Source organism: Hippopotamus amphibius, chromosome 5, assembly GCF_030028045.1.
Source record: "Hippopotamus amphibius kiboko isolate mHipAmp2 chromosome 5, mHipAmp2.hap2, whole genome shotgun sequence".
NCBI lineage: Eukaryota > Metazoa > Chordata > Mammalia > Artiodactyla > Hippopotamidae > Hippopotamus > Hippopotamus amphibius.
The window spans coordinates 36,513,845-36,530,380 of NC_080190.1; the positions used below are offsets into that span (position 1 = coordinate 36,513,845).

Genomic DNA, 16,536 nt, shown 5'->3' on the forward strand with positions numbered 1-16,536 from the left:
CATTGCAGGTACTGTCCACCCTTCCTCTCATTTACTTAACTAAAACACATCCTTAGTTCATGCATTCAAGCCTAACTCAAGCCATACCACTTCCAGGAAGCCTTGCCCCGTGGCCTTACGGGCAGTGTTTTCCTCTGCTTCTGTTGCCTACATTCTTTCTGCCTTTTCTATATGTCCTGATTCTTTAACTGGAGGTAAGTTCTTTGAGGACAGTTGTCTCTTGTGCCTAACACTGTCACCTACATATATTTAACACTTATTAAATGCTTATTTATGAGGATTGTCTTGAAGTAAAACTCCAAATCTATGCAGATGAGAGGTTGGCATTATATTTTTTTAAAATTATTTTATATTTAAAAATCATATTATATTAAATACTAGACATCAAGAATATGAGATCACCCATAGTTTCTAAACTCCTGAAAAAATACTCTTCCTATTTCTGTGTTACCTTCCCTGTCTCTATTTGTAAGGTTTGACTTCGTCGTTTTCAGAAGCCATGATCATCTTTGCATCAAATGCTAAGTGAAACTGCCTAGAATGACTTGGTCACTGCTCTCCATAAGCCTGCAGTTTGATAGTTTAGGTGAAGAAGATAATGACAAGAGTGTGTGTGTGAGTGTGTGTGTGCACGTGCGCATGTGACAGAAAGCACGCAGGAGAGCAGTAAAAGATTTGTGTTGATTTTCTTTTTTTTTTCTCTTTTTTTCTTTTTTCTTTTTTACAATAAAGCATATATTTAGAGTGTACAATTTAGTATCCCAATCTCCCAATTCATTCCCCCCACCAATCCTCCCCGCTTTCCCCACTTGGTGTCCACATGTTTGTTCTCTACATCTGTGTCTCTATTTCTGCCTAGCAAACCGGTTGATTTGTGCCATTTTTCTGTATTCCACATATATGTGTTAATATACAATACTTGTTTTTCTCTTTCTGACTCACTTCACTCTGTATGACAGTCTCTAGGTCCATCCATGTCTCTACAAATGTCCCAGTTTCATTGCTTTTTACAGCTGAGTAATATTCCATTGTATATATGTACCACATCTTCTTTATCCATTCATCTGTTGATGGACATTTAGGTTGCTTCCATGACCTGGCTATTGTAAATAGTGCTGCAGTGAACATTGGAGTGCATGTGTCTTTTTGAATTATGATGTTCGCTGGGTATATGCCCAGGAGTGGGATTGCTGGGTCATATGGTAGTTCTATTTTTCGTTTTTCAAGGAACCTCCATACTGTTTTCCATAGTGGCTGTATCAATTTACATTCCCACTAGCAGTGCAAGAGCATTCCCTTTTCTCCACACCCTCTCCAGCATTTAATGTTTGTAGATTTTCTGATGATGCCCATTCTAACCAGTGTGAGGTGATACCTTGTTATAGTTTTGATTTGCATTTCTCTAATAATTAGTGATGTTGAGCAGCTTTTCATGTGCCTCTTGGCCATCCGTATGTCTTCTTTGGAGAAATGCCTATTTAGGTCCTCTGTGAGTGTTGATTTTCTATAATGAGAAAAGAACAGGCAGAAAAATTTTGTTCCATGCTTTTATTTAGTCTCCTATTCCCAAAGTTGAAAAAGAAGAAAAGTCATCTTTTTAAAATGTAGTGACATAGTCATATGGGATGGGGCAGGTGTACCTCATATCCACTCTGATTCTTGAAATGCACTCATCTGGGCCAGCATTGCATAGTATAAATGTAATGATCTGGCAGATTTCCTCATGCTCATTTATTTGTGTGATCAGGGATTATACTAATGCTTGATTTCTTTCCTCCAAACAAAATTTAGACTTTCCCCCAAAAGCATAAAAAGTGAACCTGCCGATGTGTGTTAGCTATAACTCATATTCTATGCGTTACATTCATGTTGGCAAACATTTTAGGAATAGAGGGCAAAGGGAATTATCTGTGACAGTTTTGAGATCTGTCAGCAAAAATTAAGCAGTGGAGTCTTTCACCTCTCCTGGAAAAGCTTCCTGGAATACGTAGAATTTCAGGAACTATTTGGATGATAGAAGAGGAGTAGGAAACAAAGCACTCCAGGTATCTGATTCAACTTAAAAGAAAGCTTCGAAGTGAGATTGGCATGGCCAGATGCTTGGAGCATATGTCTCTGAGTGTGTATAGTGGGGGCCAGCTGGAGAGAGAAGTTGGCAATGAGATGGTCTGTGCTGCCCTGATGAATGGCTTTTGACACAGATAAAGTCAGGCTTTAGAAAGAGAGTTTTATGATACAAGTAATGAAAACAAGAGAAAACTTGGGCATCAGCTAACAGCTTGGTTGGGGAATCAAATGTTGGAGGGTAGACTCTTTGGCAAATCAAGTGCTTCCATTAGTGCAGTTGAAGCAGTAGTAGTTGGGAAGGAGAAGAATTAGATGTGAAAGAATAGGAATGAATGAAATGAATATTGAAAATGAATATTGATTATACATAGTTTTAAAATATTCAATTATATTTCCCATTAATACCCACTTTTATTTTTAGAGACAGGTTCCAATAGACAAAAGTTGATTTCCCTTGTGGAATCAAAATGACACTAAAGAATCTTAACATTTTCTTTCCGGAGTGTTCTGACTTTCACAAGCTTTGATATGTGTTTTCCTTTATAGCTGCAGCCCCTGTTAGAAACTAGCCTGATAGCTAGTGTCATACATGATCTTTGCCTACACATTTAACAGCACACTTGATTAAAATATATGTTGTGTTTTCACTTCACATGAGTTTTTATGGTCTCTGGGAGACTTTTGTCCATAAGCAGAGATGTTGGCAATGCCAGTGCTCTTGATGTTTACCAGAATTTCTTAAAGAGCGGCAAGGAAAATATGAAAGATCTTCTTAAGTAACATGAATGAGCAAATGGAAAGAATGGTTGGAGTCACTTTACTATTGGATTTACTGTGAATTGGTGTTACTATTGTAAAATATACTTCTGTGTATATTTAATCCATAAAAATCTATTGAAATGAATGATTTAGTCAATAAAAAATGTTCTAAGAATCCAATAAAACAAACTTGTTTATCAAGTTGGAGTTAGGTCTTTCCCTAAAACCTGCCCAAGGGAGGAGAGATCAGCTGTATCAGTAAGACCATGGTACAAACATGCCATCCTGCTAATTCAAACCGAGTTATGTGAGCTTTCTTGTCTAAAAGAATGGATGTCCGTGTTTCACTCTGGGACCATCCATTCTTTTAGACAAGAAAGCTCACATAACTCGGTTTGAGAGTGAAACACTGACAGCTGAAGAAATATCTGAGTGTTCATAGCTATAATATCTGAAGCATTACTGCTTACAGTAATAGGCAAATTTGAGTGCAGGAGATGGTGAGGGGAATAAGAACACTAGTTTTTCACTTTTGCAAGAAGTTGATCTGGAGCCTAAACTAATATTGAAGGAGGGGTTCTGGGCTGTCCACCCTAGTTTCATTTATTAAATGTTTGTGTGCCCACTATGTGTCAGATGATGTGCTAGACCCTAGCTGTCTCTCCACTGAGTGTACTCTGGTGGGGGAGAGAAAGATAAAACATCAGTGAAACAAACATTTTTATACTCAAAAGTTGTGGTAAGTACTAGGCAGGAAAAATGGGAGGATCCCTTTAAGGTAGGGTGGTTTTCTCTGAAGAGATGTTATTTAAACTGAAACGCAAAGGATGGAAAGACAGGATAAAAAGGATGGAAAGATTTATTTATGTTTAAATAAATGTTTTATTTTGGAAATTTCCAAACATACACAAAAATAGAATTGTTTAATGAACTGTATACCTATCACATAGCTTCAATGATTATCAACATTTTTGCCAATCTTGTTTCATGTATTCCCCGTCCTTTTTTCCCTTAGAATATTTTCAAGGAAACTCCAGACATCATAATCCAGCTATTTTGAGAGGCTTGAAATGTAGTACTGATAAATGCTACAACATTGATAAACCTTGAAAACATTATGCTAAGTGAAAGAAGGCAATAACAAAAGATCACATATTCGATGATTCCACTTTTATGAAATGTCCAGAATAGGCAAATGTATTGAGACAGACTAGGGGTTGCCTAGGACTGAGAGGTTTCGAGGAAAATGGGGAGTGACTGCTAATGGGTTAAAAAGATGAATTGTATAATAAGTGACTTATTTCTTAATAAAGCTGTATTAAAAAGGGGTGGGGGGGGAGGGGAGAAGCGCTTGAGGCAAGAAAGGGCTTTGTTTGAAGAAGTAAATAGAGCCCAGAATGGCTGAGCTTGGTGGGAGAGAAGGGAGGGTGTATTAAGTCGAGGTTGGAGGAAGGAAGGAAATCTGATCTTGCTGGGTTTTAGCTCCTGGTAGGGATTTTGAACTTGGTCCAAGTACAAGAGGAAATCTATGAATGTTTTAAAGCAGGGTCAAGTGATCGGTTTTATGTTTTTAAAAGAGCACTCTGGCTATTATTTGGAGTGGAGTGAGAGGAGAAGTGGGTTGTCCTGTTCGGAATGATGGTAGTAGTCTAGGCAAGAGATGGTGGTGTTTTAAGACAGGATGATGGCAGTGGAGTTGGAAAGAAGTGAACAAATGAAAAGTATATTCTGGGGGTAGACTCAGCCCTCTTTAATGGCATTAGATTGAGGGACTGAATGTGGAGAGCAAATAAGAAGGAGGACTCAAAAGTGATGTTCGGGTTCTAGCTTGAACAACTGAGTGAAATGTGATGCCACGTTTTGAAATGGGACTGAGAGAGAATAGATTTAAGGTAAGTGTTGAGTTCATTTATAAACGCATTGTTTGTGCTGCCTCAGAGATACTCACATAGTGTTACCAAGTCAGATGTATTTTTATCTATTTGCAGTATTACAGTTTTATGTAAGATTTTTATGTAATAAAAGGAATGCTGGGTCTTCCCTGATGGTCCAGTGGGTAAGACTTGGCCCTCCCAATGCAGGGGGCCTGGGTTTGATTCCTGGTTGGGGAACTAGATCCCACATTCATGCCACATTTAAGAAGTCCACATGCTGCAACTAAAAAAGATCCCACATGCTGCAACTAAAGATCCCACATTGTCACAATGAAGATCCCTCATGCCTCACTTAAGGCCCAGTGCAGCCTAAATAAATAAGTAAATAAATAAATATTAAAAAAAAAAAAAAAAGGAATACTGCTGCCCGAGAGATTTGAAAACCTTTCATCTAGTTTAAATGTCTCATTATGCAAATGAGACTCAGATAAGTGAAATGGCCAAGGTCACAGAGTAAAACTTAGGCCGAACTCTGTCAACTTATAGGCATTTTTTTTTCTTAAGGGAGATACATACCTCATAATCCATTTTTTAAAAAAAACCCAGAGTGACTTATTTCTGAGCTCCTTGCAAAACTGAAATGAAAAGGGTCAGGCTTGGAGTGGAAGTTTTGGGCCAGAAGTGCCCTGGAGCTGCTGGATTGACAGCAGAGACATGGCGGCTCAGAGATGAGGTCTGAGCAGTTTTGGCAGCACAGCATGGCCAGTGAGCTTTTGTTGTCCCCTCATAAGCTGCAGGAAAGGGAGCCTCCTGGGGAAGAGTTATCCTGGACAAGCCTTCTATGCTTAACTAGGCTTTGCAGGTTTCTTATTTGGTACTTGTCTTCCAAGGCTCCTTTAGCTTTAAGTCATTTCTACATCCAGAGATTGTCCAATTACTAGAACAAAAACTACATTCTGCTTATTAATTGAAAACAGATATCAGAAAACCAGACCATTGGCGGAAGAGAAAGCCAAATGGCCAAAGTGCAACAATTGAGAAGTATTTCTCTTGCTTCTGTTGAAATATTGAATATGAATATTTTATGTGAAAATATGAGATTCTATAGCAGATTTATATGCTAGGTACGTAGAATATAATTTGGGGGAAGTAACGTGACTTACTTAAAACATATTGGTCTTGGGGAATGCTTTTATCAAAGAAAAGAAGTACGTCAAAGAGATACTAGTTTAGTGAAGCAGGGCCTCTCATGCCACACAATTTGGGTATGTCCTCTTAAGTTTCAGTTTCTGGTAACACATGTCCAGGAACTAAAATTATACCAGTCTTCCCAGAGACTGTTTGTTGTGGGAGGCTGATTTATGCCAACCAAATGAATGCACAAATACCAACCTCTTTAGTCTACTGGAGAGATCAGAATACCAGTGTTTCAGCTTGGAGATGGATGTAACAGAAATACAATTTCAGTGGCTGATTATTTGTCTACAAGTTCAAGAGTCACCTCTTCATAATAACATTAATAGAGCAGTCCTTCAGGAGCTTATAATTAGAGCATAGGGAAATAGATGGTTTTCAGGCTCTGGAAAGATCAAATGAGCCATTCTGTCCTACAGAGGAGTAATCCCACCAGTATGATTAAATCCTCCTGCCTCCTGTTAATTTGCACTGGGTAAATGCTACAGGTTCTTAGTCTACCCTTCTGTCTTTTAAATGCTTCCTGCAGACTAACTTTTTGTTCCATCAGTGCTTGAGGCAGTCATGTTACAGTAAGATTGACTAGATTATAGATTTTATATTCCATTCCCAAGCATATACTCTTCTTAACTTGATTGAACTTGGATGTTTCCCAAGGCTCCATACACTTCACACAATGTCTCTTTTACTGACTATCTGCTACAGACAATCTGCATTTCAGTGGTTCTTAAGTTTGAGCGTAGGAATCACTGGGGAAATTTGTTAAAAGTGCAGATTTTCAAGTTTGACCTCCATGGTTCAGATTAAGTAGATCTGGGGATTGAGCTCCGAGACTTGTATTCTTAGTTCTTACCTACAGTTAGAGAAGCATCATGTATGTGTGAATTCTTAGCAGTTTCATTTCCAGGGGCAAATTTATTACTAAAGTCTATGATACTCTATATACTAATAATAAAGCAGAATTTTTTTTTTAAGATTTATTTTATTATTTGTTTATTTATTTATTTATTTTATTTTTGGCTGTGTTGGCTCTTCGTTGCTGCCCACGGGCTTTCTCTAGTTGTGGCAAGCGGGGGGCTACTCTTTGTTGCGGGCGTGGGGTTTCTCATTGCAGTGGCTTCTCTTGTTCTCTTGTTGCGGAGCATGGGCTCTAGGCTCATGGGCTTTAATAGTTGTGGTGTGTGGGCTCAGTAGCTGTGGCTCGCGGGCTTAGTTGCTCCGAGGCATGTGGGATCTTCATGGCTCAGGGTTTGAACCCATGTCCCCTGCATTGGCAGGCAGATTCTTAACCACTGTGCCACCAGGGAAGCCCAGAAGTTTGGTTTTAAAGCCTTGGAAAGTTTCTTAAGTACCCATAACTGATTTTTAAAACAGGCCAAATTTTTGTAATTAACTTTGCTTTTATTTATTTATTTTTTTGCCAAAATACTCTGGGGAAGCTGTGGTTATGTTGGCCATGCAGAAAGAAAGTTCTCTTTGTTCCAGAATGTCTTGAACATCCGCTCCTTGTCCTCACTACTCTGGTTCAAGACTTCCTCATCTCTCAACTGGACAGTCACAGATTTCTTCAGAATTTCACCCTATCCTCTCTCTCCCTAGGTGCAAATTGCTAGTGGAGGTGACTATAGCTATTACAGGATTTGGGGTATAGGGAATAACATGGTTGGAGGCATCTTAGAGATGTCATTCTGACAGGATGGAAGATGGGTTAGGTGGGAGTGTCAGAGTCTCCAGGGAGTGTGTGGTTTTTTTAAAAAAGCTAGTATTAGAATGAAATAGCACATTTGGGAAATGTGGAAATTTCCTTTTGCTTTTGTAATATAGAGTGTAAAAGGTAATGCTTTAACAAACAGAAAGAAGAGAAAAGGTCTCAGTTTTTCTAGGAGCAGGGTTCCATCTCTTGCCATCCTAACACCTGTATATTGTGTTCCAGCATTTATTTGCACATACTGTTTTCCTTTCTTGTTTGCTGCCTTGTTTTTAACACTTACTGAATACCTATTTAATGTGCCCTTATTAGGACATGAAGATACAGTGGTGAATAAGATTAAATTGGTCCTTGGCCTAATAGAGCTTACAGTTTCATGGGATTGGGAAACAAGATACCAGATAAAAACCCATATGACAGCATAATGGTAATTGGGAAAAAGTATTAGGAAAAGTGCTGTAAGGGGATAGAAAAGGGCATCTAATCTAATCTAGGTCAGGAAAGCTCCGCCTGATTTTCAATGAATTTTCAGCTTAGACCTGAAGAATTAATAGTAATTAACTAGAAAATCAGGGATTTGAGAGGAGGATGTTTGTTTTGGGTGGAGGGAACACCTTTTCCTTAGGACCTGAGGCAGGGAGGAATAATCAGGAATTTCTAAGGACGTCTGTGTGATTGGAGGTTAGTGAACCAGAGGGAGAGGCAGCAACTATGATGGAGAGGTAGGCAGAGGCCTTACGGTTTACAGTGATGTTTTTGTATTTTATCCAAATAAAGGGTGAGGGATTTTAAGGATGGGGTGAAGCATGTGGTTACATGTTCAGATTAATATTTGAAAATGGTGACTTTGGCTGTTTTATAGAGAAAGCATTGTAGGGTACAAGGTAGAAATCAGTAGACTAAACAGGCTATTGTATAGACTTGTTAGACTGTTAGTTTGCAGGAGAGATAAAGGACATCTGGACCAGAGTGTTAGGACTGAAGGTGGAGAGAACTGAATGGATTGAGGAATTATTTTGTCACTTGAGTTGGTAGGAGGGAAAGGGATGTCAGGGATAACTCTTAGATTTTGAGATTGAATTGAGTGTGGATAATAGTCATTTTTATTGAGATTGCAGGGATGACTAGAGGAGTAGGTTTGGAGGGAAAGAGGAGAGCTGTTTTGAAAATTCTTTCTCTGGATTCTTATTCTTCACCTTAGAAACTCCAACTTCCACAAGATTCTGCTCAAAATTGCCCTCCTGTGAAATCTCTAGTCTCCCCCCTCCCCCCCCACTGCCATTTTCTGCAGAGCAGTAAATTGTGCCCTTGTGTCATTTGATAAAGTCTTCTCTTAGTATTTACCTCTCTTTTATAATTATGTGCTTGCCTGTCTCTCTCACCAGACTTGATTTCTTTGGCAGGGACATCCAAATAACTATCTTATTTGTTTGGTGTTCGTGGAATGTGGATAAACATTTCTTCAAGTATTTTCCACTGAGTTATATATGTATGCTAAAGTTTCCTTTCTCTTAAATTCAGGTAATGCTAGATTAAGTGATTTTACTGCAGAACTTTTCCTAGTCTTTGTATTCTAATGTGGCTTGTGAATCTCTGGGAAGGGCATAAAGATGTGCAGTATTTTCCAATATGATTTAGTTCTCCCAGCCCCTCCCCGCCACCAGCTTTGCTTTCTGATCATCTCATGTTACTAGTGTTGAGGGTGAGAGGTAGGGATAGGAACGTAATGTGGGAAATGCTGACTTGGGTATGTGCTTGTCAGAGTAGGACTATATGGAAAGCAGACCCGACGGCCATGAGAGAACGTCTCTGGATGTCTTTGGGAAGCTCATTTTGCCTATAGTTGTTGCAGATCTAGTTCTTTCACCCCCAGTGAACAAAACAGACATCAAGGGATGAGGATTTACTGTCTATTGTTTGTCCTTGCCAGGCTAAAAAAGCTAGGTGACAAGAGGTGACAAATTTTATTCTGTTTCTTTGTAGCTAAGCTGGGAAGAGCCAAACAAAAAAATTCTTTGGCCCTTTTATTTATTAACTTTCAACATCAAAACAGTGCCTTTCTTATACCACCTGGGTTGTTCATGAAATAAACAGAGTTATGTTAGTAACTTTTTTAACAAAAGAAATAAATGTTCAGTATTTTTCCAAGGCTATTTATATTCTGTTTTAGAGAGTTGTCTGTAGTGACACAGAACCTAGGTCTCAGGGAAATATAGAGAGGAGAGACCAAATGGGGAAGACAGTCTTCTTTTTTTGAAGAGTGTATGATTTATTTTATAGGGGAGTTTTCCTTTTTTTCAAAAGTTCGAGAGCTCAAGATAGTTCATTTTTAGAGTGGAACCTAGTAGTAAGCTTTACCAGACACTCACTGACTCAAATAGGAAAAAAAAAAAATCTATATAAAATATATCTGTATATTTTTAACTTAGATTTTATTTTGTAATGCTGAATGGCATTATTGTGTTACATTTATTGACAGACTTAAACTGCTGGCATCTTTCTTATAGTCATGTGAAGTGGGTAGGGGCCTTTGCTCTACAGACTTTATTTGGCTATAGAGTAAACAATAAAATCATTTTATTGAGTGATATAAAATACAGCTTAGATTAATAAAGATGTCATAGCCACACCTATATCTGTACTCCCACATCTTAATTTATGTTTTCATTTACTTGCCACACCCTTTATTATGGCAGATGTTTATTTCGAAATTGGAGTAGCTTGGAACGTCAGGGGAAACTTGATCATTTTTAGTCCTGCTCTCAGGGAAGTTATCAGCCTCTACCATCAGTTTAATATTCTGTCAGCTATCAGGGCCAGTCTTTAGAAGTGAACCTCTGAGGTCACCATAAAGAACAATCAAAAATCTGTGAATAAAGATTACTTTTCCATTTATTTTAAGAAACGCCTGGGGAAAGAAAAAATAACTGCTGAATACTCTTAGCAGCAGTGATAGGGACTGTATGAATAAAATGTAGTGATTTTTTTAGAAGCAAAAACACCTGCAATTTTTGATGCTTCTTCCTTAATATCAAGTTGTTTCTGTGCTATACATACCTTTACACAAAAATGATGCTATAAGCTTGTCTAGACCTGGTAGTCACTTATTCTATTGAAAAAGTTACAGCTCAGGATATATTTTTTTGGAATGCTTCACTCTGTGCTTTGGCTTCTAATAAAGCGCGTGTTGTCCAAGAAAATAGTTTTAACCGTAGAAACTCCCACATTTGTTTCAGGTCGATCTTCTCTCTTTCCCTTTGAAGATGCCTTCCTGGACGACAGTCACGGCGATCAGTCCTTGTCATCTGGCTTAAGTTCTCCCACTCGCTGTCAAAATGGGGAGCGAGTAGAACGCTACTCTAGAAAGGTGTTTGTTGGAGGCCTTCCGCCTGATATCGATGAAGGTACAGTGCACTCACTAATAACTTTATAAAGGCCAGGTTTGTCATTTGTGTTATCTGACCCTACCTCTCTTCCTGAAGGCAGCTTTAGGATATTCATATCTTAGTGTCAGCAGATGAGGATGTTTGATAGATGGGGAAGTAAGAGGTTGTGCACTGAGGTCTGCCCTTCATACGTAGCAGCAGTCTCCAAACAACTTTCCGTTTCCTAGTTATTAATTTGGGGATACATTTTAAAATAAACATGAGAGCTAATATTTATGAAACTCTTACAATAAGCCCATTGTTGTGCTAAGTGCTTTACATTATCTCATTTAATCTCTATAGCTATCCTTTAAGGCATCTCCTACCTACTCCATTTTATAGATGAGGAAACTAAGGATCAGAGAGGGACAGTTTGTCCAGGGTTATGTAGCTCATGGTGCAGTTGGAATCAAAATTGGTGTGATTCCAGAGCTTTTGCTGCTGTCTATCACAGCACACCATCTCATATTTTAATATAGATACCTGTTAATGAAAAACCCTCTCTTGCCTTTAAAAGAATAAAGACTATTGGTACAAGAGTGTAAAGGAATTTTATTTCAATAAAGAGCTTAAAAATAAATAAATGAAAGAATAAAGACTAATTAGTATATTTCTCAATATTTTTGAGATACCAATCCAAATGTGAGTTTCACTTATGCCTAAAGCCAGTCAACACATAGTAGGCTGTCAATAAATATTTGTTGAATGGACGAACAAAATAGAATTGTGACAAAGTTAACTCAAGGGAAAAAACAACAATTCTAGTTCTAGTCGGCTTTGGATCTGCTATGAAAACTTTGTCAGAACAGAATTGTTTTGCCAGCATTATTCAAGCTATGATATTTCTCTAATTTATCATGATTTTCTTTTTTTCATAATGAGAGAATAGTCTCTAAAAACAGTTTTATTTTAGGCTTACTGCTTTAAAGTTGTACACAGCTGGAGGCTCATTTTCCTCTAAACTATTCTCTTATTAGTGTTAATCTCATCTAAAAATTGGATTTTTCTTTAAGACATAGTTTTTGATCATGGCTGAGAGAGTGGCAACTTAAACCTGATTAGGAGTTTAGTTATAACCTTCTGCTTTGAGTCAAAAGTCAGAAGGAAAAGATACATTTGTTAAGCTATAACTTTTTTAAGAAATAAATTTATTTATTTATTTATTTTATTTATTTATTTATTGGTTGCATTGGGTCTTCATTGCTGCACACGGGCTTTCTCTAGTTGCTGTGAACAGGGGCTACTTTTCATTGTGGTGCACAGGCTCCTCGTTGTAGTGGCTTCTCTTATTGTGGAGCACTGCTCCTGGTGCGTGGGCTTCAATAATTGCGGTATATGGGCTCAGTAGTTGTGGCTCATGGGCTCTGGAGCACAGGCTCAATAGTTGTGGCGCACGGGCTTAGTTGCTCCGTGGCATGTGGAATCTTCCCAGGGCAGGGCTCGAACCCATGTCCCCTGCATTGGCAGGCAGATTCTTTACCACTGCGCCACCAGGGAAGTCCAAGCTATAACTTTTGAAACATTTTCTTTATAGGATGTGTAGTAGGTATGTATGAGAGAAAGAGACCATTGGCTTTTAGCTTTTTCTTATCCCTAAATAGAATTACCTACTTATTGTCCCTATGCCTCACCAAAAGAATAGTATCTATTTCTAAAACAATCTTAAATTAATAATAATAATCTAAGATTAATAATCTTAGAGATTATTTCACACAAGTGGAAGTGTATTTTAAATGTTTTGTGTACTTTTGCCTTTTTTTTTTCTAAAAACAGCAAACATTACTGTTTTTACTTGACAGCAAGGTCACCTTAGCTAATGTCAGATTTTTTTTCTTCTAAATTCTTTATATCAGGTTTATTGGAAGTGAAAGGAAGTGAGTTATACTTAGAAACACATTCTGCGTGGTTGAAAGTGAATAACCAAATGTACCCCCCAACAATGGTATTTCACTTAGTAGGTTCAACTTCTGTAAAAATGTTTTAAAAAATAGCTCTCAAAACATTTTAAAATAAAAAGACATGTTTTATGCTATTTTGTTTGCAGTATTTTTTTCTCTTCTGCTAAGATTCCTTCTTTGTTTCGTAGATGAGATCACTGCCAGCTTTCGCAGGTTTGGACCTCTCGTCGTAGACTGGCCTCACAAAGCTGAAAGCAAGTCGTATTTTCCTCCTAAAGGTAATGAGCTTAAAATGTCTGCACTGCCTGCCTATTGGTGAGCTAGCATGATAGTTCAATAAAAGGCAGCCTTTTAACTCTGGAGGTAGTTGTTGACTTTTTCCCCCCAATTAAGAAAACCTTTTAATGTTGATCATCTTTTTATGTTTTACTGTTTCCACTTGGAGACTACTGCCCCAGGAGCACACTGATTGTTTTGTGGCATCTACTTTTATTGACAGTGAGATCCTGTGAGTCTATTGTGAATGAGCCTTGGCTAACTTTTCATTAATTAACAGAAAAGATCTAGGGTTTTGAGGAATGTCAACAATGGAGAAGAAAAGATTGTTTTGAGTCAAATTTTATTTGTGATGCATAGCCCTGTGATTTTATAGATCTTATAAACCCCAAACTTGGAAAAGGTAGTGACTGAAGAATGGCATATGAAATTACCTTTATCCATGTCTGTATTTTCAGTGACTTAGCCTGTTGACGGGTAAAGGGCAAACTAGCAAAGAACTCCTTACATGACCTGGCTTCCTTTATTTTTGGTAGGCTTTTTTGGTAGTTTATGAGGGCATGAAAATATATCTCTTTGTTTATAGTTTATCATTTCTGTGGATCTAGGGAACTTTTTTGATGATATTAATTCTGGACATGTTCCTAGGTTTATATTGAAGAGTGTTTTGAGTTAAAGAGAAAGTTTTCTTCTTGTGTTATGATCTGCATGTTTCAAGGATGTCCTTCATCTCTACGGAAGTGGGTTTTGATGTGTATTATTGTGTAACAATACTCACCACAGGAAGATGCCGTCAAAATACTTGTCCTTCCTGTGTCTTGTATAGGAATCAAATTATAGCTTAACCTAGGAAAGGCAGGAGGCTTCCTTTTATGTCTGGTTTATTAGATTTGTCACCTATGCTTCTCCCCACTTTCTTTATATCCTATGAAAGATAAGGCTGTTTGTTTGCTTTTAACATTCTTCTGTTAATCCTCTCCAATAATTTTTAAAATTAAAATTGTTTTATATTAATCAAAAAAGATAAAACTTATGCTGATTATTTCATTGAAGGAGTGTATTTACCTTGTGGTGCATGTATGACACTAAAGAAACGTGTTTAAAACATGTTTTTAAGCATGCTAATAGTTCGTTGAATCAGAGTAGTGGTATTTCAGTGAATGAATGAGTTTACCACATTGTGCTGCATGTAATACACTCTGTAAAGTCACACGTATAAAAAGACATTCCTGAGAGTACTAGTTGCACATGTGAATGAGGGCAGTGCTATTTCAGTGAAAGAATGTATTCACCACACTGTGGAGCATGTAACATACTCTGTAAAATGACATGTATAAAGGATATTTCTAAGAGTGCTAGCTGAAAAAAAAAAATCATCATTCTGAGAAGGTTATAAAAATGATTCTGGGATAAAAGGTGTCAGTGATCATAGTAAAAAATAAAAATGAAGATAAGCCCATCTATGGTTGTGTCCAAAGAAAATTATCCTAAATCTACCTCTGTCAGAGATAATCACTATATATATTTTATTAAATATCCTTCTTAAGTCTTTATGAATATACACATTTATATGAAATTTAGAACTTTACATAAATGGGATCACACTATACATGCTGTTTAACAACCTGCATTTTCCCCCCAGCAGTGTCAATATCTTTCTATAAGAAACCTGTATTATCCTTAGTGACTTTGTTTTATTTAATCAGTCCTATTGATGGTCATTTAAGTTGCTTTCAGTTGTTTTTTTCTCATGGATGATGCTTCAGTGAATATCCTTGTGACTTCATTTTTTTGTTTTTTTCTAATTACCTCTTAGGGTGAATTTCTGGAAGTGAGGTACATGTTTATATGTACTGCCAAGCTGCCCTTAACAAAGGTCATACCCATTTATGTTCCCACCAATAGTACCTGATTTGTGAAACTTTGTTTTGTTGAGGATCTGGAGATACAGCACTTTTTCAATCTTGCGAATCTGGTGGTTAAAATAACGTCTTTTTTGGCATTTTTTTCTCTCTTACTGGCCATTTGAATTTATTATTCTACTTTTTTACATTGACATCTCATTTCTGTCTGGAATTTGTATGGAGAAAGAAAGATCCAGCTTTATTTTTCCAGGTAGCATGCCAGTTGTCCCGACAGTCATATATTAACAATCCCATTTTTTCCTCATTGATTTGAGTCATTAGAATTAAGTGTTGATTGGATGGTCATCTCTTCTGCTTCTCTACACTGAATTTCAAAGACTTAGTTTTTAAAAAAGGTAAAGGATTTCATTAGTAATTTTGTTTACATGTTAAAATGATAGTTTTTGATATTTTGGATTAAAATATATTAAAATTAACTTCACCTGTTTCTTTTTAACTTTTTAAATGTAGATATTGGAAAATTTTAAATTACATATCTGATTCATATATTTATTGGACAGCACGCCTGCAGAACACTAGTCAGCAAACTCTGTTTGGTCTGTGAGCTAAGGGTAGTTTTTATATTTTTAAGGGTTGTAAACACACACAGACTGAGAGAGAGAGAGAGAAGAACAGGTAACAGAGACTACAGTGGCCCTCAAATCCCTTTGCAGAAAGTTTATTGGCTCCTGTTCTAAAATAGCTCAGAGAATTGTTTGTTTAGCTTCTGAAACATCCAGTGACAAAGGAGGCAGTTTATTTCAGAGGAAGTCTGTGTATTTGCAGACCTAACGAATCATTAAGTTTTGTTCTTCTATTGAAGATGGTCATTGTAAAAAATAAAAATAAAAATAAAAATAAACATATATGGTCATGCAGGCTTTACCCACTGGTCAATTGTGTTCAGTAAAGTAAAACAGTAAGTTATTATTGTGACATGTATCTCTTGGTACTTAAAGGATTATCAGTTTCTCTTTAAGTCTTCTCTTTTCCAAGGTGAATATTTTCACATCTCTAGTCATACCTTATGCCTAATGGATTCTGGACTACCACTATTCTTGTCGGCCTTTTCTGTACACATGTCATCTCTACAATATCCTACTTAAATTTGTTTCTAAGGGTTGAAGAGAGAGCATTTGGGTTGGTATGAGCAGTGTAGAGTTTAGCAGCTCTGTGAGCTCCATGGTTTCAGCAGCACTCCTATGTAACAGCACAATAATATAGAATTGCAGAACATTAGAGAAGGTGCCCTTATTGTATAGCTGAGGTTAAGTGTTGAGAATGGACTAGTGAGAGCCAGGCCAAGAAGAGAATCTGGATCTCCTGATTCTGGTCCTCAGGCTTGCATCCTCAGAGAGCAGATTGCCTTTCTGGTGATTTTGGGGTCAAGGAGGAGAAATAATTATTATACTATTGGCTCCTGTTGTGTTT

At 37.3% G+C, this 16,536-nt stretch overlaps 1 protein-coding gene across 4 annotated transcripts in view; it reads left to right on the top strand.

The window, feature by feature from the left end:
- The window catches only part of CPEB3 (cytoplasmic polyadenylation element binding protein 3), a 176,580-nt gene that overhangs the window by 91,531 nt on the left and 68,513 nt on the right, over positions 1 to 16,536 (top strand). For all 4 annotated transcript variants that reach the window (XM_057736335.1, XM_057736334.1, XM_057736337.1 and 1 more), the window contains exons 5-6: positions 10,839 to 11,006; positions 13,114 to 13,203. In XM_057736335.1, the coding sequence (XP_057592318.1) occupies positions 10,839 to 11,006; positions 13,114 to 13,203 (258 nt within the window). The remainder of the gene's footprint in view (positions 1 to 10,838; positions 11,007 to 13,113; positions 13,204 to 16,536) is intronic.